We start from the raw sequence: 22,994 nt of genomic DNA, 5'->3' as shown, positions 1-22,994 counted from the left end.
AATCGGCGGCAGAAGACTTTCCTGTCTTCATAAGGTAGCGCACAGCACTGCAGCTGTGCGCCATTGCTCTCAGCACACTTCACACTCCGGTCACTGAGGGTGCAGGGCGCTGGGGGGGGCGCCCTGAGACGCAATAAAACATACCTTACATGGCAAAAAATACATCACATATAGCTCCTGGGCTATATGGATGCATTTAACCCCTGCCAGAATATACAAAAAACCGGGAGATAAGGCCGCCGTAAAGGGGGCGGAGCCTATCTCCTCAGCACACTGGCGCCATTTTCCCTCACAGCTCAGTTGGAGGGAAGCTCCCTGCTCTTCCCTGCAGTCACTACACTACAGAAAAAAGAGAGGGGGGCACTAATTAGGCGCAGTATTAAAACATACAGCAGCTATAAGGGGAAAAACACTTATATAAGGTTATCCCTGTATATATATAGCGCTCTGGTGTGTGCTGGCATACTCTCCCTCTGTCTCCCCAAAGGGCTAGTGGGGTCCTGTCCTCTATCAGAGCATTCCCTGTGTGTGTGCTGTGTGTCGGTACGTTTGTGTCGACATGTATGAGGAGAAAAATGATGTGGAGACGGAGCAGAGTGTCTGTAACAGTGATGTCACCCCCTAGGGGGTCGACACCTGAGTGGATGTACTGTTGAAAATTACGTGACAGTGTCAGCTCTATATAAAAAAACAGTGGTTGACATGAGACAGCCGGCTACTCAGCTTGTGCCTGTCCAGACGTCTCATAGGCCGTCAGGGGCTCTAAAGCGGCCGTTACCTCAGATGGCAGATACAGACGCCGACACGGATACTGACTCCTGTGTCGACGGTGAAGAGACAACCGTGATTTCCAGTAGGGCCACACGTTACATAATTGAGACAATGGAAAATGTTTTTATACATTTCCGATAATACGAGTACCACCAAAAAGGGGTATTATGTTCGGTGAGGGAAAAACTACCTGTAGTTTTCCTGAATCTGAGAAATAAAATGAGGTGTGTGATGATGCGTGGGTTTCCCCCCGATAACAAATTTCTTAAAAAGTATTGGCTGCATACCCTTTCCCGCCAGAGGTTAGGGTGCGTTGGGAAACACCCCCTAGGGGGGATAAGGCGCTCACACGCTTGTAAGAACAAGGGCTCTACCCTCTCATGAGATGGCCGCCCTTAAGGATCCTGCTGATAGAAAGCAGGAGGGTATCCAAAAAGGTATTTACACACATACTGGTGTTATACTGCGACCAGCTATCGCCTCAGCCTGGAGGTGCAGTGCTGGGTTGGCATGGTCTGATTCCCTGACTGGAAATATTGATATCCTAGATAAGGATAGTATATTATTGCCTATAGAGCATTTAAAAGATGCATTTCTATATATGCATGATGCACAGCGGAATAATTGCCGACTGGCATCAAGTATAAGTGCGTTGTCCAAGTCTACCAGTAAAATGGTCAGGTGATGCGGTTTCCAAACGGCATTTGGAAGTATTGCCTTTGAAAGGGGACATTTGGGGTCGGTCTTTTAGACCTGGTGGCCACGGCAACAGCTGGGAAATCCACGTTTGTACCCCAGGTCGCCTCTCAAAATAAGACGCCGTATTATCAGGCGCAGTCCTTTTTTGGCAAGCGGACAAAAGGTTCCTCTTTTCTGCTCGTGACAGAGGGAGAGGAAAAAGGCTGTAGAGATCAGCCAGTTCCCAGGCACGGTGGGGGCCCGTTCTCAATGAATTTCAGTGCGCAGTGGGCTCACTCGCAAGTAGACCCCTGGATCCTTCAGGTAATATCTCAGGGGTACATATTGGAATTCGAGACGTCTCCCCCTCGCCGTTTCCAAAAGTCGGCTTTACCGACGTCTCCTTCTGACAGGGAGGCAGTTTTGGAAGCCATTCACAAGCTGTATTCCCAGCAGGTGATAATCGAGGTACCCCTCCTGCAACAGGGAACGGGGTATTATTCCACACTATTGTGGTACAGAAGCCAGACGGCTCGGTGAGACCGATTCTAAATCTAAAATCTTTGAACACTTACATACAGAGGTTCAAATTCAAGATTGAGTCACTCAGAGCAGTGATTGCGAACCTGGAAGAAGGGGACTACATGATGTCTCGGGACATCAAGGATGCTTACCTTCATGTCAAAATTTACCCTTCTCACCAAGGGTACCTCAGGTTATGGTACAGAACTGTCACTATCAGTTCAGACGCTGCCGTAGGGATGGTCCACGGCACCCCGGGTCTTTACCAAGGTAATGGACGAAATGATATCCCTTCGAAGGAAGGGAATTTTAGTTATCCCTTACTTGGACGATTCCCTGATACTGGTAAGATCCAGGGAACAGTTGGAGGTCGGTGTAGCACTATCTCAGGTAGTGTTGCGGCAGCACGATTGGATTCTCAATATTCCAAAATCGCAGCTGGTTCCGACGACTTGTCTTCTGTTTCCTAGGGATGATCCTGGACACAGTCCAGAAAAAAGGTGTTTCTCCCGGAAGAGAAAGCCAGGGAGTTATCCGAGCTAAGGACAAGGGTATCCATCCTGTAGTGGTTGCAGAGTGCTCATCTTCTAGAGGGCCGCAGATTCGGCATTCAGGACTGGGTCCTGGTGACCACGGATGCCAGCCTGCGAGGCTGGGGAGCAGTCACACAGGGAAGGAATATCCAGGGCTTAGGGTCAAGCCTGGATGCATCACTTCACATAAATATCCTGAAGCTAAGGGCCATTTACAATGCTCTAAGCTTAGCGAGACCTCTGCTTCAAGGTCAGCCGGTGTTGATCCAGTCGGACAACATCATGGCAGTCACCCACGTAAACAGACAGGGTGGCACAAGAAGCAGGAGGGCAATGGCAGAAGCTGCAAGGATTCTTCGCTGGGCGGAAAATCATGTGATAGCACTGTCAACAGTATTCATTCCGGGAGTGGACAACTGGGAAGCAGACTTCCTCAGCACGACCTCCACCCGGGAGAGTGGGGACTTCACCCAGAAGTCGTCCACATGATTAAAAAACTCGACAGGTATTGCGCCAGGTCAAGAGACCCTCAGGCAATAGTTGTAGACGCTCTGGTAACACAGTGGGTGTACCAGTCAGTGTATGTGTTCCCTCCTCTGCCTCTCATACCCAAGGTACTGAGATTGATAAGATGGAGAGGAGAAAGCACTATATTCGTGGCTCCGGATTGGCCAAGAAGGACTTGGTAACCGGAACTTCAAGAGAGGCTCACGGAGGATCCGTGGCCTCTACCTCTAAGAAGGGACCTGCTCCAGCAAGGACCCTGTCTGTTCCAAGACTTACCGCGGCTGCGTTTGACGGCATGGCGGTTGAACACCGGATCCTGAAGGAAAAAAGGCCTTCCGGATGAAGTCATCCCTATCCTGATCAAAGCCAGGAAGGATGTAACCGCAAAAACATTATCACCGCAATTGGCGAAAATATGTTGCGTAGTGCGAGGCCAGTAAGGCCCGACGGAGGAAATTCAACTGGGTCGATTCCTACATTTCCTGCAAACAGGAGAGTCTATGGGCCTGAAATTGGGGTCCATTAAGGTTCAGATTTCGGCCCTGTCAATTTTCTTCCAAAAAAGAACTAGCTTCAGTCCCTGAAGTTTAGACGTTTGTAAAAGGGGTACTGCATATACAGCCTCCTTTTGTGCCTCCAGTGGCAATTTGGGATCTCAATGTAGTTTGGGTTCCAAAAGTCACATTGGTTTGAACCACTTAAATCTGTGGAGTTAAAATATCTCACATGGAAAGTGGTCATGCTGTTGGCCCTGGCCTGGGCCAGGCGCGTGTCAGAATTGGCGGCTTTATCCTGTAAAAGCCCTTATCTGATTTTCCATTCGGACAGGGGGAATTGAGTACTCGTCCTCAGTTTCTCCCTAAGGTGGTTCCAGCGTTTTCACCTGAACCAACCTATTGTGGTGCCTGCGGCTACTAGGGACTTGGAGGAATCCAAGTTGCTGGATGTTGTCAGGGCCCTGAAAATATGTTTCCAGGACGGCTGGAGTCAGAAAATCTGACTCGCTGTTTATCCTGTATGCACCCAACAAGCTGGGTGCTCCTGCTTCTAAGCAGACGATTGCTCGTTGGATTTGTAGTACAATTCAGCTTGCACATTCTGTGGCAGGCCTGCCACAGCCAAAATCTGTAAAAGCCCATTCCACACGGAAAGTGGGCTCATCTTGGGCGGCTGCCCGAGGGGTCTCGGCTTTACAACTTTGCCGAGCAGCTACTTGGTCAGGGGCAAACACGTTTGCTAAATTCTACAAATTTGATACCCTGGCTGAGGAGGACCTGGAGTTCTCTCATTCGGTGCTGCAGAGTCATCCGCACTCTCCCGCCCGTTTGGGAGCTTTGGTATAATCCCCATGGTCCTTTCGGAGTCCCCAGCATCCACTAGGACGTTAGAGAAAATAAGAATTTACTTACCGATAATTCTATTTCTCATAGTCCGTAGTGGATGCTGGGCGCCCATCCCAAGTGCGGATTGTCTGCATTACTTGTACATAGTTATTGTTACAAAAATCGGGTTATTGTTGTTGTGAGCCATCTTTTCAGAGGCTCCTTCTGTTATCATGCTGTTAACTGGGTTCAGATCACAAGTTGTACGGTGTGATTGGTGTGGCTGGTATGAGTCTTACCCGGGATTCAAAATCCTTCCTTATTGTGTACGCTCGTCCGAGCACAGTATCCTAACTGAGGCTTGGAGGAGGGTCATAGGGGGAGGAGCCAGTGCACACCAGTTAGTCCTAAAGCTTTCTTTAGATGTGCCCAGTCTCCTGCGGAGCCGCTATTCCCCATGGTCCTTTCGGAGTCCCCAGCATCCACTACGGACTATGAGAAATAGAATTATCGGTAAGTAAATTCTTATTTTCTGTTAAGTCTATCGTGATCTACCCGCGAGCTACCGGTAGGTCGCGATCTACCTTTTGGCCACCTCTGCTCTAGGGCATCGGGATTCAAAAAAGTTTGGGAACCACTGACATAGGGGAAATTCATTTTGGTGGCGTGTGCTGCCAAGCATTGCTGCTATGCTCTGTTGCACACACATATGTACTTACATGGCATTTGCGACATTGTTGGTTTATTTGCACACCTCTGTAATGCGCGAGGAAAAATAGGGATGTTGCTGGCCCCGAGGTACCAAAAGGTTGTGTTATTAAATTGCTCCATATTGTGGCTATTTTACCACACATTAAGTACTGTAATTCACTCATTAGAATGTACAAGACTTTCTGTACTGCCTGCGATTGTATACAGACCTCTTCCGTGTGTATGACCCGCCTGAAATAATTATATTCCCTATTAAATTTGCCATGAAATCAGCATAGTTTTGTTATATACTTTATGCAGCATCTGTGATCAAATAAACTTGGTAACTTACTTGTTTACTGAAAATACTCATAGCACCATTTATGGGCTCAGTGTAAATTACTGCTGGCTACTGCGGGGCGAGCGATAGAAAGCCCCTTGCAGGCTCGCTGCCCTCGCTACGCTGCTGGCGCGGTGGCTCGCTACAGGTTATTTTGTCCCTCTATGGGTGTCGTGGACATTGTACCGATTGGCGAGATTCCGGTGTCTGCATTGTGATCGCCGGGATCCCAAGCAGCAGTATCTTAACTACTTCCCACATTTATGACCTTCAAAAAATGTCAGTTCAACAAAAAAAATGACAATTCCTAGAACAGCAAATAAAAAGTGTTCCTGCATACAGCAAAAGTATATTTCAGTCCTGTTCTGATATGACGTAGGAAGTAATCTTTTTGGCGTCATTGCAAGGATTTACAGGTGTAGTGCAGATAATCCTTAATATGGTTCCAAATTCACTCAATTATCCACCTACCCCTCTCCTGCTGAATTAGCTGATTTGATTGCATTTCATAGACTATTAAATTTCTCTATCGTCCTAGTGGATGCTGGGGTTCCTGAAAGGACCATGGGGAATAGCGGCTCCGCAGGAGACAGGGCACAAAAAGTAAAGCTTTTTCAGATCAGGTGGTGTGCACTGGCTCCTCCCCCTATGACCCTCCTCCAGACTCCAGTTAGATTTTTGTGCCCGGCCGAGAAGGGTGCAATCTAGGTGGCTCTCCTAAAGAGCTGCTTAGAAAAAGTTTAGCTAGGTTTTTTATTTTACAGTGATTCCTGCTGGCAACAGGATCACTGCAGCGAGGGACTGAGGGGAGAAGGAGTCAACTCACCTGCGTGCAGGATGGATTGGCTTCTTGGCTACTGGACATCAAGCTCCAGAGGGACGATCACAGGTACAGCCTGGATGGTCACCGGAGCCGCGCCGCCGGCCCCCTTGCAGATGCTGAAGTCAGAAGAGGTCCAGAATCGGCGGCTGAAGACTCCTGCAGTCTTCTAAAGGTAGCGCACTGCACTGCAGCTGTGCGCCATTTTCCTCTCAGCACACTTCACACGGCAGTCACTGAGGGTGCAGGGCGCTGGGAGGGGGGCGCCCTGGGAGGCAAATGAATACCTATAAAGGCTAAAAATACCTCACATATAGCCCCTAGAGGCTATATGGAGATATTTAACCCCTGCCTGATTTTTCTAAATAGCGGGAGACGAGCCCGCCAGAAAAGGGGCGGGGCCTATCTCCTCAGCACACGGCGCCATTTCCTCTCACAGCTCCGCTGGTCAGGACGGCTCCCAAGTCTCTCCCCTGCACTGCACTACAGAAACAGGGTAAAACAGAGAGGGGGGGGGCAAATTTATGGCGATATTTTGATATAACAAAGCAGCTATAAGGGAGCACTTATTATAAGGCTATCCCTGATATATATATAGCGCTTTTGGTGTGTGCTGGCAAACTCTCCCTCTGTCTCCCCAAAGGGCTAGTGGGTCCTGTCTTCGTTAGGAGCATTCCCTGTGTGTCTGCTGTGTGTCGGTACGTGTGTGTCGACATGTATGAGGACGATATGGGTGTGGAGGCGGAGCAATTGCCAAATATGAGGATGTCACCCCCTAGGGAGTCGACACCAGAATGGATGCCTTTATTTATGGAACTACGGGATAGTGTCAACACGCTAAAGCAGTCGTTTGACGACATGAGGCGGCCGGACAATCAATTAGTGCCTGTCCAGGCGACTCAAACACCGTCAGGGGCTGTGAAACGCCCTTTGCCTCAGTCGGTCGACACAGACCCAGACGCAGGCACTGACTCCAGTGGTGACGGTGACGATTCAACCGTATTTTCCAGTAGGGCCACACGTTATATGATTTTGGCAATGAAGGAGGCGTTACATTTAGCTGATACTACAGGTACCACTAAACAGGGTATTATGTGGGGTATGAAAAAACTACCTATAGTTTTTCCTGAATCAGAAGAATTAAATGACGTGTGTAATGAAGCGTGGGTTGCCCCTGATAAAAAGCTGATAATTTCAAAGAAATTATTGGCATTATACCCTTTCCCGCCAGAGGTTAGGGAGCGCTGGGAAACACCTCCTAGGGTGGACAAGGCGCTAACACGCTTATCTAAACAAGTGGCGTTACCCTCTCCTGAGACGGCCGCACTTAAAGATCCATCAGATAGGAGGATGGAAAATATCCAAAAAAGTATATACACACATGCAGGTGTTATACTACGACCAGCTGTAGCGACTGCCTGGATGGGCAGTGCTGGGGTAGTTTGGTCAGAGTCCCTGATGGAAAATATTGATACCCTGGACAGGGACAATATTTTACTGTCGTTAGAACAAATAAAGGATGCATTTCTTTATATGCGTGATGCACAGAGGGATATCTGCACACTGGCATCACGGGTAAGTGCTATGTCCATTTCGGCCAGAAGAGCTTTATGGACGCGACAGTGGACAGGCGATGCGGATTCAAAACGGCATATGGAAGTTTTGCCGTATAAAGGGGAGGAGTTATTTGGAGTCGGTCTATCAGATTTGGTGGCCACGGCTACAGCCGGGAAATCCACCTTTCTACCTCAAGTCACTCCCCAACAGAAAAAGGCACCGACTTTTCAACCGCAGCCCTTTCGTTCCTTTAAAAATAAGAGAGCAAAGGGCTATTCATATCTGCCACGAGGCAGAGGTCGAGGGAAGAGACAGCAACACGCAGCTCCTTCCCAGGAACAGAAGCCCTCCCCGGCTTCTACAAAAGCCTCAGCATGACGCTGGGGCTTCTCAAGCGGACTCGGGGACGGTGGGCGGTCGTCTCAAAAATTACAGCGCGCAGTGGGCTCACTCGCAGGTAGATCCCTGGATCCTGCAGATAATATCTCAAGGGTACAGGTTGGAATTAGAGACAGATCCACCTCGCCGTTTCCTGAAGTCTGCTTTACCAACGTCCCCCTCCGAAAGGGAGACGGTTTTGGAAGCCATTCACAAGCTGTACTCTCAGCAGGTGATAGTCAAGGTACCTCTTCTACAACAAGGGAAGGGGTATTATTCCACTCTTTTTGTGGTACCGAAGCCGGATGGCTCGGTAAGGCCTATTCTAAATCTGAAGTCCTTGAACCTGTACATAAAGAAGTTCAAGTTCAAGATGGAGTCACTCAGAGCAGTGATAGCGAACCTGGAAGAGGGGGACTTTATGGTATCCTTGGACATCAAGGATGCGTATCTCCACGTTCCAATTTACCCCTCACACCAGGGGTACCTCAGGTTCGTTGTACAAAACTGTCACTATCAGTTTCAGACGCTGCCGTTCGGATTGTCCACGGCACCTCGGATCTTTACAAAGGTAATGGCCGAGATGATGATTCTTCTTCGAAGAAAAGGCATATTAATTATCCCATACTTGGACGATCTCCTAATAAGGGCGAGGTCCAGAGAACAGCTAGAGATGGGATTAGCACTGTCTCAAGAAGTGCTAAAACAGCACGGGTGGATTCTGAATATTCCAAAATCCCAGTTAATGCCGACAACTCGTCTGCTGTTCCTAGGGATGATTCTGGACACGGTTCAGAAAAAGGTTTTTCTCCCGGAGGAAAAAGCCAAGGAGTTATCCGAGCTTGTCAGGAACCTCCTAAAACCAGGAAAGGTGTCTGTACATCAATGCACAAGAGTCCTGGGAAAAATGGTGGCTTCTTACGAAGCAATTCCATTCGGCAGATTCCACGCAAGAATTTTCCAAAGGGATCTGTTGGACAAATGGTCAGGGTCGCATCTTCAGATGCACCTACGGATAACCCTGTCTCCAAGGACAAGGGTGTCTCTTCTGTGGTGGTTGCAGAGTCCTCATCTATTGGAGGGCCGCAGATTCGGCATACAGGATTGGATCCTGGTGACCACGGACGCCAGCCTGAGAGGCTGGGGAGCAGTCACACAAGGAAGAAACTTCCAGGGAGTATGGACGAGCCTGGAAACGTCTCTTCACATAAACATTCTGGAACTAAGAGCAATATACAATGCTCTAAGCCAGGCAGAACCTCTGCTTCAGGGAAAACCGGTGTTGATCCAGTCGGACAACATCACGGCAGTCGCCCATGTGAACAGACAGGGCGGCACAAGAAGCAGGAGTGCAATGGCAGAAGCTGCAAGGATTCTTCGCTGGGCAGAGAATCATGTGATAGCACTGTCAGCAGTGTTCATCCCGGGAGTGGACAACTGGGAAGCAGACTTCCTCAGCAGACACGATCTTCACCCGGGAGAGTGGGGACTTCATCCAGAAGTCTTCCACATGCTGGTAACCCGTTGGGAAAGACCAATGGTGGACATGATGGCGTCTCGCCTCAACAAAAAACTGGACAGGTATTGCGCCAGGTCAAGAGATCCGCAGGCAATAGCTGTGGACGCGCTGGTAACGCCTTGGGTGTACCAGTCGGTGTATGTGTTTCCTCCTCTGCCTCTCATACCAAAAGTATTGAGAATTATACGGCAAAGAGGCGTAAGAACGATACTAGTGGTTCCGGATTGGCCAAGAAGGACTTGGTACCCGGAACTTCAAGAGATGATCACGGAAGATCCGTGGCCTCTACCTCTAAGGAGGGACTTGCTTCAGCAGGGTCCCTGTCTGTTTCAAGACTTACCGCGGCTGCGTTTGACGGCATGGCGGTTGAACGCCGGATCCTAAAGGAAAAAGGCATGCCGGAAGAAGTCATTCCTACTTTGATTAAAGCAAGGAAGGAAGTAACCGTGCAACATTATCACCGAATTTGGCGAAAATATGTTGCGTGGTGCGAAGATCGGAGTGCTCCGACGGAGGAATTTCAACTGGGTCGATTCCTACATTTCCTGCAATCAGGATTGTCTATGGGTCTCAAATTGGGATCTATTAAGGTTCAAATTTCGGCCCTGTCGATTTTCTTTCAAAAAGAATTGGCTTCAGTCCCTGAAGTCCAGACCTTTGTTAAGGGAGTGCTGCATATACAGCCTCCTGTGGTGCCTCCAGTGGCACCGTGGGATCTCAATGTGGTTTTGGACTTTCTAAAATCTCATTGGTTTGAACCACTAAATAAGGTGGATTTGAAATATCTCACTTGGAAAGTGACCATGCTTCTAGCCCTGGCTTCTGCCAGGAGAGTATCAGAATTGGCAGCTTTATCTTACAAAAGCCCATATCTGATTTTCCATTCGGACAGGGCAAAACTGCGGACTCGTCCGCATTTTCTCCCTAAGGTGGTGTCAGCATTTCATCTGAACCAGCCTATTGTAGTGCCTGCGGCTACAAGTGACTTGGAGGACTCCAAGTTACTGGACGTTGTCAGAGCATTAAAAATATATATTGCAAGGACAGCTGGAGTCAGAAAATCTGACTCGTTGTTTATATTGTATGCACCCAACAAGATGGGTGCTCCTGCGTCTAAGCAGACGATTGCTCGTTGGATCTGTAGCACAATCCAACTTGCACATTCTGTGGCAGGCCTGCCACAGCCTAAATCTGTAAAGGCCCACTCCACAAGGAAGGTGGGCTCATCTTGGGCGGCTGCCCGAGGGGTCTCGGCATTACAACTTTGCCGAGCAGCTACGTGGTCAGGGGAGAACACGTTTGTAAAATTTTACAAATTTGATACTCTGGCTAAGGAGGACCTGGAGTTCTCTCATTCGGTGCTGCAGAGTCATCCGCACTCTCCCGCCCGTTTGGGAGCTTTGGTATAATCCCCATGGTCCTTTCAGGAACCCCAGCATCCACTAGGACGATAGAGAAAATAAGATTTTACTTACCGATAAATCTATTTCTCGGAGTCCGTAGTGGATGCTGGGCGCCCATCCCAAGTGCGGATTATCTGCATATATTGTACATAGTTATTGTTAACTAATTCGGGTTATTGTTGAAGGAAGCCATCTTTCAGAGGCTCCGCTGTTATCATACTGTTAACTGGGTTTAGATCACAGGTTGTACGGTGTGATTGGTGTGGCTGGTATGAGTCTTACCCGGGATTCAAAATCCTCCCTTATTGTGTACGCTCGTCCGGGCACAGTACCTAACTGGAGTCTGGAGGAGGGTCATAGGGGGAGGAGCCAGTGCACACCACCTGATCTGAAAAAGCTTTACTTTTTGTGCCCTGTCTCCTGCGGAGCCGCTATTCCCCATGGTCCTTTCAGGAACCCCAGCATCCACTACGGACTCCGAGAAATAGATTTATCGGTAAGTAAAATCTTATTTTTTCTCCTCTTAGTGTAATGTACATCACAGTTTTTACCTTCTCTACTGCTGTCCGCTCAGGCAGTGTGCTCTGTGGCAGCAGTAAATGAGGTATACTGTGGATTTCCAGTAGTGTTGGTTTTGGATTTGATCAAAATTTATTGTGTTTTCAATATGAAACGGCAATTTCAATTAATTTTTTTCCTTTTTATTTCTTGAGCAGTCAGACATGGAGAAGTGAAAGCAGGATGTTCCCCCCCCCCCCCCCCCCATTTTAGTTAGTAATGTTTTTGTTTTTATTCTTTTTCAGTCCTCTTTTGTTGTAGATGAAGTAAGCAACATCATTAAAGAGGTAAGAGTTAACTTCATTTTGTTGACATGAATGTAACAGCATAGTATGTGTTGTACTAGATTTGTAGTACATGTATTAGAAATATTCTGTAACATTTCTTGGGATATTACTTTGAAATGTATTTTTTCTCTCTTTAGTCTATCGAAAGTGCCATTGGTGGCAATGCTTATCAACACAGTAAAGTTAACCAGTGGACTACAAATGTAGTGGAGCAAACACTGAGCCAACTTACAAAGCTTGGCAAGCCATTCAAGTACATTGGTATGCATTTTTTTCACTTATTTCTTAATTGTAAACAGCAGATAAATCACAAAAACACTCAGGACAAACCAAATTAAATCTAAATATTTTATATAGATTGTCTTCAGATGGCGGTAGCTGCGGGGCCAAACTGCAGAATGCTTCACATTCCGGAAGTTAAGTCTGACAGCATCACATTCCCCATAGAAACCTTGGGGGTTGTGGCTGCCAGTGGGAATAGAGGGATTCCGGTCCCTCCGTCATACATTCGGGAGATTCTAAATGTTTGTGTTTTCGGGGAATAAGCCACCAATATTTATTGAGAACTGGACCCCATGGTAACATGTTTCATGGATGGTGATTCTGTTGCTGACTTTAAAAGTAGGCTGATTTAGCAAAGATAAGCAGTGGCTAAAGTAGAAAACATTTCTTAGTGGTACTGTGGGCGCGGGGCATGGCCAATAAAAAAGGGGGCGTGATACACATATTGGGGACAGATAAACCTATGCCCCAATAGTGCAGTGCCAGATACACATATGCCCCCAATAATGCAGTGCTAGATACACCTATGTCCCCTCAGTGCCAAATATGTCCCCCCAGTGCCAGGTACACGCATGCCCCCACAGTACTGCTCACCGCTGCCGCCTGCTGCTGTTGCTGCTGCTGTGTGTGTCTCTGAGGGGAGGAGAGCGCAGCGCGTGCCTCTCCTGCCCTTCAGTCTGGTATCTGGCGGCAGTGGCATGTATCTCAAATCAGGCACTGGTTTGTGAGCCAATAGGAGCTTGCGGTACGGCAGCCAATCAGGAGCCACTGCTGCCAGTCTGCAAACTCCTATTGGCTAATGAACCAGCACCTGATTTGAGATGCACGTCGCCGAAAACTGGACTGAGCACTGAGGGGCAGAAGAGATGCGCACGCTGCGCTCTTCTCCCCTCGCACACAGCAGTGGCTGCAAGCAAGGTGGTCGACAGCCGGTATGCAGTACCGCCAGCCCAATTTCTTACCGGTATGCAGTACTGCCCCGTACCGCCATACTTGCAGCACTGAAGATAAGTTACACAAAATAGCACTTGATAGTATTTTATATGGGATTTATTGTGGGCTGTTGGGCTATGATGACTTGTTCACATTAGAGGTGGCAGTTCTATTATAATATTTATAGAGTTTATCGCTGTAAAAAGGTTATACCGTCACTGGTGAAAGTGCCCTTATATAACATTTCTCTTGCGTCCATAAGGGATACTGGGCTCACTTAGTACGATGGGGTATAGATGGGGTCCAAAGGAGGCATGGCACTTAAATTCTCCAAACAGGGTGTGCTGGCCCCTCCCTTCTATGCCTCTCCCACAGCTCAGTTTAGAAAAATGTGCCATCAGGGCCGGAAGCACTACTCTGGACTCCATAGGATTTTTTTCTTCAATTTTATTTAAACTTTATTTCTTTTTCATCCACTAGGGGTCACTGGAGTACTCTTGGGATATGGACGGCTTCCACAGGAAGTAGGCACTGAATAAATTAATTTTGGAACTATACCTCCCCTCCATATCCCTGAGTACCTCAGTGTTTTTTCTGTGCTCGACACAGTTAGTAGGCTTGTGGCTTTGCTGCCACAGAGGTCCACATTTCATTGGATTTTTTTCTAAGTTTTTTTCTTTTTTCAACGATTTACCACATCCCTTCCCCCCTTCCAATAGGCGTGGGTCCGGGATAAGTGAAGGCTGCTTTAGCAGCTGTGGGTGTCGGACCTCTCTAAAAAGAGCTCCCTCACTACCACCTGCAGGACTAAAACCTGCAGTAAAGGCTGGACGAAACTTACAGAGAAGCCCCGTCATAGCCCTCACCACAGGGTCCAGGTATGTTGAACGGGGCGGTCAGCTCACGCTGCCGCCCCACTGTGTGGGATACTGTGTGTGTGTGGCCCAGGCCCTCGATGCCGCTTCAGGCTCCCTCTCCACCATAGCCCGGCTCCGTGTATAGAGAACGGTATACGGAGCATGGGGGGACACACAAATGAGAGTCAAAAGGCAGGTTTCTTAGCCTAGTGAGTAACTTTGCTGCCACAGTGATGTTCCCTGCACACAGAAATGTCAGGGTCACTGGATAAAATCTCATGATTCAACTCTTATTGATAAGGGAATACAGCAGCGCTGCATATGTATTACAAAAGGCTATGAAGTCTTTGTTAAAACAAGATTAACCATGTTTCCTGTTGTATTTCCAGAATTTCCTGTGTTACATCTCTCCTCCATTGAAGGCGCAGGGGTGTTAAGGGGAATTTGGGAGCAGGCATATGGCTGGCGTGCACTGCACTTGGCCAGATATATATTTATAGAGACACCTTAGTGCTATTTACTGAGTCGTGCAAGTTGTCTGTCTTTGTATTTGGTTTGTTTTTTTTGTATTGTCTGTCTGCATGAGTAAGACACCAGCAATTACTAATAAGCAGTTTCCCTGCCATGTCTAAAACTTGGATATACATAATTATTTATATCATAACTGTTTATAATGATATTATCCTAAAGACTGCAAATCTGAATCATGGTTGTGGCAGCCAAATACTGGCTTTGTTCATTGTTGTAAAGTAAGATATGTTATAACAATTGGTCAGCACATGGTGCTTATAAAACAGTATCTGTGGAGCAGTGTGAGTTCAGGTCTCACCTGCAGCAACTTTGGCTTAATTCACTTGGCCACACCACACTGGATACGCCCAATCTCATCTGATTTTGGAAGCTAAGCAGTGTTGGGCCTGATTAGCCACCTGGGAGTACAAGGTGCTGTAGGTATTTTTAATCTACAGCCACACCACACTGGATACGCCCAAACTCATCTGAGCTTGAAAGCTAAGCAGGGTTGCATACTGTTTTGCCATCTGGGGGAAACTGGTGATCCAACTAGATTGCATACTAATACATGCTAGTTTAAACTGTTAAAAATAGCTCAGTTTGGGCTTACACTATCAATATAAACCTACCATAGGTTTTACAGTCAGGATAGCTCTCCAGAGCGCGCTCCCGGCGCCGGCCACTAAAGGGCCCATTAACTAAGCTGTGGTCAAGCAGCAGTCATCTCAGGTTTTAAGCCTGTGCGAGGTCACATTTAGTTTCAGACTTGTAAAAATGTGTTATACCTGTGTATCAGGATATGTGTATAGGGGTATATATATATATATATATATATATATGTGTGTGTGTATGTATGCATATATATATAGAATATATATATTAAAGTCTGAACATGTGTGAATATACATTGTTGTATGTGTGTATGTGTGTGTGTATGTGTATATATATATATATATATATATATATATATATATATATAATATGCTGACATTAAAAGTCTATTTTGCAGTAAGCAAGAATAATTGGTCAGCACTCAGTGCTTATTAACAGTATCTGTTGAGCACTGCAAACATGGCCACACCGCAGCAGCTTTGCTTATTGTTTTTACAGGTGGCTCTGTAGCCAAGTGGTTAGGCTTTCCGGCCACAGTGAACATTGTGTTTGCATGACACTGGTTCAGATCCTGGTTTAACAGGTGTTTAAAAAAAAAACCATGGTAGGACAACTTTTTCTTTTAATGTTACTTCCTGGTTCTTTCTCGGAAGTTGCTGCCCTACAACACTTAGACTCTGGAGGAGCGGGGTGTTGTTAGGAGTTTAATTTATTAATTGTTTTTGTACAGCATGACTCTACAGGAAGATTCACTATTGCTGGTAACCACATGCACGGTAATGCAGGTTTATACACACGTTACTTCCGTGGTGTACTTACTGGTTGGAGTACATGATCTCTTGCACTTACATGTGCAGCAGAGTACTGCAATGGAAGCATGCTGGGCCCATAACCCAGAGGTAGGCAGATTGAAACTATCCTCTGCTATATGCATTTATGCATAATCAAACAAGCAGCTTCGCTGCAAAGTCGGTCACATAGTGTGTCGGACAAATACGAATCTGGGCCAGTGGCGCAATGTATAACGCATCTGACTATGCATAACAAGATTGTAGGTTCGTCTCCTACCTGGCTCGTTTAAGTTGCCGTGATCGTATAGTGGTTAGTACTCTGCGTAAAGACTGCACAGACAGTTTCAGTTACATTGTTGCGGTCGATTTGCCGCCAGCCCTCATAGCACCAGGCCAGTACGTCAGGTTCTCAGCGAAGGCTGAACAATTTCCAATCAGAGACAATTGCATTTATTGGGTGTTTTACTACATATCGGAGTATACCCTACACAGCAGTAGGGCTGTTGCTTCGCCCTGCTTTGGTAAGGATTTGAGGTAACAAGGCTGTAGTGGCAGGGCATTCCAGTTCAGGTTTGCCCTAAATAAAGACCACCTTACACTTCTTGCTGCCTACAGCTTCTTTGGACGTTGGCAATTGGTTCTTGCGTTTTCAGCTTCGCTAGTAGCGCATAACGTCCACTTTGGCTACGTTCCTAACAGGCGGAGTCGGATTCCAAACGAGATAGATCGCAGACCAAGTGGGGAGGAAAATCTGATTTCCTACCATTGTCTATGCGAATTCCTGAATAATTCCGTCTCAACGACTTCAATTCTTAGGTATGATTCTCAATACGGTAACTCAAAGAATTCACATACCCGAACAGAAAGTACAGGTCATTCGTCATCTGGTACAATTAGTGCTCAAGCCACGTACAGTCTCGGTTCACTTGTGCATTCGCCTATTAGACATTGGTGGCGGCTTTCGAAGCGCTTCAGTTCGGAGGACTTCACTCACGTCCTTTTCAATTGGATGTGTTCGCACAGTGGTCGGGCTCGCATCTGCAGATTTACTGCAGAAGTGAGGTTGTCTCCAAGGGCCAGAGAGTCTCTACTCTGGTGGCTCAAAGTACAGAATCTAACCGCAGGGAAACGGTTCGGTGCCTGGAATTGGATAATTCTCACGGCAGACGCAAGTCTCAGAGGTTGGGGAGCTGTAGTTCAAAATTATCAGCTCCAGGGTCTCTGGGCGGATCACGAAAGATTGCTGTCTATAAATGTCCTGGAACTCCGGGCAATTTACAATGCGCTACGACAAGCAGTGCACAGGCTGCAGGCTCAGGCTGTTCAGGTGCAGTCAGACAATGCGACAGCAGTCGCATACATCAACAAACAAGGAGGAACGAAAAGCCGTATGGCAATGCGGGAGGTACAGATGTGTCCACGTGCATCTTTGCTGTGTCCCGTCATGTATGGCACGGTTTTGCATGCTATATACTCAGAGATTTAGTCATGTCTTGTGTTTTTTTCTTAATTTGCTTCCTTAATATGTTACTTTATACATATTATTTTATGGCAAACAAAATTTTTAAAATTCATCCACTCACTTCTCATGAAAAACAGTTTAGCTGTGTTTTGCATGTTGTGCCAAATTTGTATAAAAAAAAAAAGCAAAGATGTAAGTAGTCACATCTGTAGATTGAATCCTCTATTGGGCCGAGTATCACCAAATGATATTGTCGGCAGTAGTTATTCCGGGAGTGGACAACTGGGAGGCGGATTATCTCAGCCGTCTGAATTTTCATCCAGGAGAATGGGCATTAAATCCAGAAGTATTTCACATGCTGGTCCAGAAGTGGAGTTACCCGCAGGTGGACCTGATGGCATCTCGCCACAATCATCAAACGCCCTAGGTCGTGTCCAGAACGAGAGATCCAAAGGCAGTGGCGGTGGATGCTCTCACAATCGCGTGGCCATACAGTCTCGCGTATCTATTTCCACCGTTTCCGCTGCTCCCTCTGTGGCTAAAACGGATCAAAGGAGAGTCCGTCACAGTTATACTAGTGGCGCCTCTTTGGCCTCGGAGAGCTTGGTTCTCGGATTTCTGCGGTCTACTCGCAGTCGGTCTTTGGCCGCTCCCACTACGTTCTGACCTGTTACAGCAGGGTCTGTTCCTTTTACCCGATTTAGCGCGGCCGCGTTTGACGGGGTGGCTGTTGAGACAGCCCTCTTAAGAAGAGAGGGCATTCCAGAATCGGGTATTCCATCCATGTTACGAGCTAGGAAGCCGGTTACGGCAGCTCATTATTACAGAATTTGGCGTGCCTAGGTTAGATAGAGGTCTGAGTTTATCCACACTAAAAGTGCGGATATCGGCGTTGTCCATTTATTTTCATAGTAGATTGGCCCTATTGCCGTCGGTTCACACCTTTTATGCAGGGTGTCCTCAGAGTTCAGCCTCCATTCACTCTACCTACTGCGCCATAAGACTTGAATCTGGTTTTTAGATTTCTTAGTCTTTTTATTATGAACCCTTACAACAAGTGGATATTAAATTTCTCACTTGGGAAAATAATGTTTCTTTTAGCCTTAGCGTCAGCAAGGCGTGTTTCAGATTGGGTGCTTTGTCGTGCAAACCACCGTATTTAGTGTTTCATGATGACAGAGCGGAATTCCGGGCGAATTCCGCTTTTCTACCAAAGGTAGTGTCATCTTTTCACATCAATCAACCAATAGTAGTTCCTATGTTAACAGGAGACTCTGGTAGGTTGGATGTGGTACGCGCATTACGCATTTATGTATCCCGAACGTCGACCGTTCGTAAGACTGATACGTTGTTTGCTCTCTCTGATGCTGCCAAGATGGGTTGGCCAGCTTCTAGGCAGACCTTATCCAGTTGGATTAAAGTGACCATACGTCAGGCTTACCTTCATGCTAGGTTACAGCCGCCTACATCAATAACAGCTCATTCCACACGTGCTGTGGGAACATCATGGTCAGCGAGTCGTGGAGCTTCTACGACACAGCTTTGCCGGGCGGCTACATGGTCTTCGGTGCACACGTTTGTGCGCCTCTACAAGTTTGATACGTTTGCGGCATCAGCATCTAGCTTTGGCCGCCTAGTGTTACAGGTGCCAAACAGCTCTCCCGCCCACGGGGGGGGAAACTTTGGTACGTCCCAAGAGTACTCCAGTGACCCCTAGTGGATGAAAAAGAAAATAGGATTTTGGTACTTACCAGGTAAATCCTTTTCTTTGAATCCATAGGGGGCACTGGACGCCCACCCAGAGCAGTTTACCTGGTTTGGGGTAGGTTCAATAGATCTTATGGTAACACACTTTCACCGACTGGTTCAGATTAACAAGTTATGGTGTCAACTGGTTAGTTGTCAGTAATGTTGGGGCAACTTTATTGTTGTCCGTTATGTTATATGTAATGCTCCATTGTCAACCTCTCTATCGCTCCTGTTCGGCTCAGTAAAAAACACTGAGGTACTCAGGGATATGGAGGGGAGGTATAGTTCCAAAATTAATTTATTCAGTGCCTACTTCCTGTGGAAGCCGTCCATATCCCAAGAGTACTCCAGTGCCCCCTATGGATTCAAAGAAAAGGATTTACCTGGTAAGTACCAAAATCCTATTTTTTATTTGGGTACTGTTTGGGCAACAGTTACCTGCATTGTGGGTCCATGGGGGGGAGCCGGCCTCCTGTGGGCGCAGAACCAGATCCCCGCTGACAGAACCTGTTCTGGAAGGGTCGGTGTACCGCAGGGCACTGTGCTTTATTAAACACCTCCCGCAGCATGCCGCACACCCCTAAGCCTGAAGAAACGAGGATAGGTGAGTGTTACACCGGGAACCCTGTTAGCGGGCCCCCGCTTCTGAGTGCGGCATAGTGCGGGCGAGCATAGAGTCTCTCTGGGGGGAGATCTCATGCCCCCCGCGCCATGTACACTCACAGCTGAGGTAAAAAGGGAGTAATCCTTCATTTTTACATGGAAAGAGGGTAAGCCAGTATAAAGATTAATGAAGAGCTCTGGCGCCATTACGGGGGGTGGAGCTTCACACAGTGCAGGACCAGCGGCGTCTGGAGCCATTTTTTGAGGAGAACGGCACAGCAGACATACTCTGCTCCTCTTGGGACACCCTTCACACCTAAGTACGGTATGGGGGCTAAAAAGGGGGGAGAGCCGCAGCTGGGACCTTTTAAAAAGGCTCCGACCATAAATACAGCTGGTAAAAGTTCTATGTAATTACTATAAGCCCAGCATATAGACTATATTGGTATTGGGCTGGTGTGCTGGTTCCTCAATCTCTGTGGCACTTTCTCTCTGCCTCACTGAGTAAAACTTGCTTTCTTGTTTTCCTGTGTGTGGTGTGTGTGGACTGTTAGCATGTCTGTGAGGGCTGTGTGCACTACATGTCACACTAAGGGGGTCATTCCGAGTTGATCGCTCGCTAGCTAGTTTTAGCAGCCGTGCAAACGCTATGCCGCCGCCCACTGGGGAGTGTATTTTAGCTTAGCAGGGGTGCAAACGCATGTGCAGCCGAGCTCTGCAAAAACAGTTTGTGCAGTTTCTGAGTAGCTCTGAACCTACTCAGCGCTTGCGATCACTTCAGCCTATTCGTGTCCGGATTTGACGTCATACACCCGCCCAGCCACGCCTGCGTTTTTTCAGACACGCCTGCGTTTTTGCAAACACTCCGTGAAAACGGTCAGTTGACACCCAGAAATGCCTCCTTCCTGGCAATGTTCATGCGCCTGTCAGTGCCAAGGAAAACTTTGCTAGAACCTGAGCACAACCACAAAGAGCTTGGTACCTGTACGTCGCGTGTGCGCATTGCGGGGCATTTGCATGTGCAGAAATGCCGTTTTTTCACCTGATCGCTGCGAAAATCTGCAGCGAGTGATCAACTCTGAATGACCCCCTAAGTTGCCAGCATCCCCTACAGACTCGTTCATAGTAACATAGTAATTGAGGTTGAATAGAGGCAAAATGCCCATCGTGTTCAACCTGTATTCTGAATTAAATTGAGTTAATTATAATGTACCTGCTGAAGTAATGTTTTATGACTAGTCAACAACTATAAATCATGTTACACCCGGATTATCAATGTCAATATTTTAAATGTTATAACCTTGGATATCATTTTCAATCAGAAATTTATCCAATCCTTTTTTAAATGCATTTACAGAGTCCGCCATTACCACCTTCCCTGGCAGGGAATTCCAAATCCTTATTGCCCTAACAGTGAAGAACCCTTTCCTCCGTTGCGTACAGAATTTTCTCTCCTTCAGCCTCAGTGAGTGCCCACGGGTCCTAAACAGAGTTATTTTAATAAATAATTCCTCTGATAACTCTTTGTAATGCCCCTTTATATATTTGAAGATATTAATTATGTGAGCAATGTAGTCCGCACTCTCAGGGAGACATTTACAGGAACCACCTTGTGTGGCGTCCTTTAAGTCCATGATAGCCTCAATGTCTAATGAAATGGAAGCTGCGAAACAATTAAGGCAGCTGCTGCGACAGTCTGTCTCTGATTTAGCTAGAGAACATTCAGAGACCAGACAAAACCCTAACCCCACTAAACAGTTACCACAAAAAATGTGGGTTACAGGATTTACTCTCAGAATCTGACATGGAGATTTTAGAACAGCGGGAGGTCGAGGTAACTAATGCAGCGCAGGGGGTTGAATACCTTATTCACGCTTTCAGAGAAGTTTTAAATATACTTGACACAGAGGCAGAGACCCCAAAATCATTTCTCTGTACACAGAAAAAAGTGAATGCAACTTTCTCTGACGTCCTAGTGGATGCTGGGGACTCCGTCAGGACCATGGGGAATAGCGGCTCCGCAGGAGACAGGGCACAAAAGTAAAAGCTTTAGGATCAGGTGGTGTGCACTGGCTCCTCCCCCTATGACCCTCCTCCAAGCCTCAGTTAGGTTTTTGTGCCCGGCCGAGAAGGGTGCAATCTAGGTGGCTCTCCTAAAGAGCTGCTTAGAGTAAAAGTTTTGTTAGGTTTTTTATTTTCAGTGAGTCCTGCTGGCAACAGGCTCCCTGCATCGAGGGACTTAGGGGAGAGAAGTGAACTCACCTGCGTGCAGGATGGATTGGCTTCTTAGGCTACTGGACACCATTAGCTCCAGAGGGAGTCGGAACACAGGTCTCACCCTGGGGTTCGTCCCGGAGCCGCGCCGCCGACCCCCTTGCAGATGCCGAAAAGTGAAGAGGTCCAGAAACCGGCGGCAGAAGACTTTTCAGTCTTCATAAGGTAGCGCACAGATCTGCAGCTGTGCGCCATTGTTGTCAGCACACTTCATAGCAGCGGTCACTGAGGGTGCAGGGCGCTGGGGGGGGCGCCCTGGGCAGCAATGATAGTACCTTATTCTGGCTAAAAATACATCACATATAGCCCCTGGGGGCTATATGGATGTATTTAACCCCTGCCAGGTCTCAGAAAAACGGGAGAAGAAGCCCGCCGAAAAGGGGGCGGGGCCTATTCTCCTCCGCACACAGCGCCATTTTCCCTCACAGAAATGCTGGTGGGAAGGCTCCCAGGATCTCCCCTGCACTGCACTACAGAAACAGGGTTAAAACAGAGAGGGGGGGCACTTATTTGGCGATATGACTATATATATTAAAATGCTATAAGGGAAAAACACTTATATAAAGGTTGTCCCTGTATAATTATAGCGTTTTTGGTGTGTGCTGGCAAACTCTCCCTCTGTCTCCCCAAAGGGCTAGTGGGGTCCTGTCCTCTATCAGAGCATTCCCTGTGTGTGTGCTGTGTGTCGGTACGTGTGTGTCGACATGTATGAGGACGATGTTGGTGAGGAGGCGGAGCAATTGCCTGTAATGGTGATGTCACTCTCTAGGGAGTCGACACCGGAATGGATGGCTTATTTAAGGAATTACGTGATAATGTCAACACGCTGCAAGGTCGGTTGACGACATGAGACGGCCGGCAAACCAATTAGTACCTGTCCAGGCGTCTCAAACACCGTCAGGGGCGTTAAAACGTCCTTTTACCTCAGTCGGTCGACACAGACACGGACACTGACTCCAGTGTCGACGGTGAAGAAACAAACGTATTTTCCTTTAGGGCCACACGTTACTTGTTAAGGGCAATGAAGGAGGTG

At 47.4% G+C, this 22,994-nt stretch overlaps 1 protein-coding gene across 1 annotated transcript in view; it reads left to right on the top strand.

The window, feature by feature from the left end:
• DYNLT1 (dynein light chain Tctex-type 1) overlaps positions 1-22,994 on the top strand; it is a 69,701-nt gene that overhangs the window by 32,150 nt on the left and 14,557 nt on the right. The window contains exons 2-3 of the mRNA XM_063919733.1: positions 11,844-11,885; positions 12,023-12,146. Coding sequence (XP_063775803.1) covers positions 11,844-11,885; positions 12,023-12,146 — 166 coding nt within the window. The remainder of the gene's footprint in view (positions 1-11,843; positions 11,886-12,022; positions 12,147-22,994) is intronic.

This window comes from Pseudophryne corroboree, chromosome 4 (genome assembly GCF_028390025.1).
Source record: "Pseudophryne corroboree isolate aPseCor3 chromosome 4, aPseCor3.hap2, whole genome shotgun sequence".
In the NCBI taxonomy this organism is placed as follows: domain Eukaryota; kingdom Metazoa; phylum Chordata; class Amphibia; order Anura; family Myobatrachidae; genus Pseudophryne; species Pseudophryne corroboree.
This window is presented reverse-complemented; position numbering and strand designations above follow the sequence as displayed.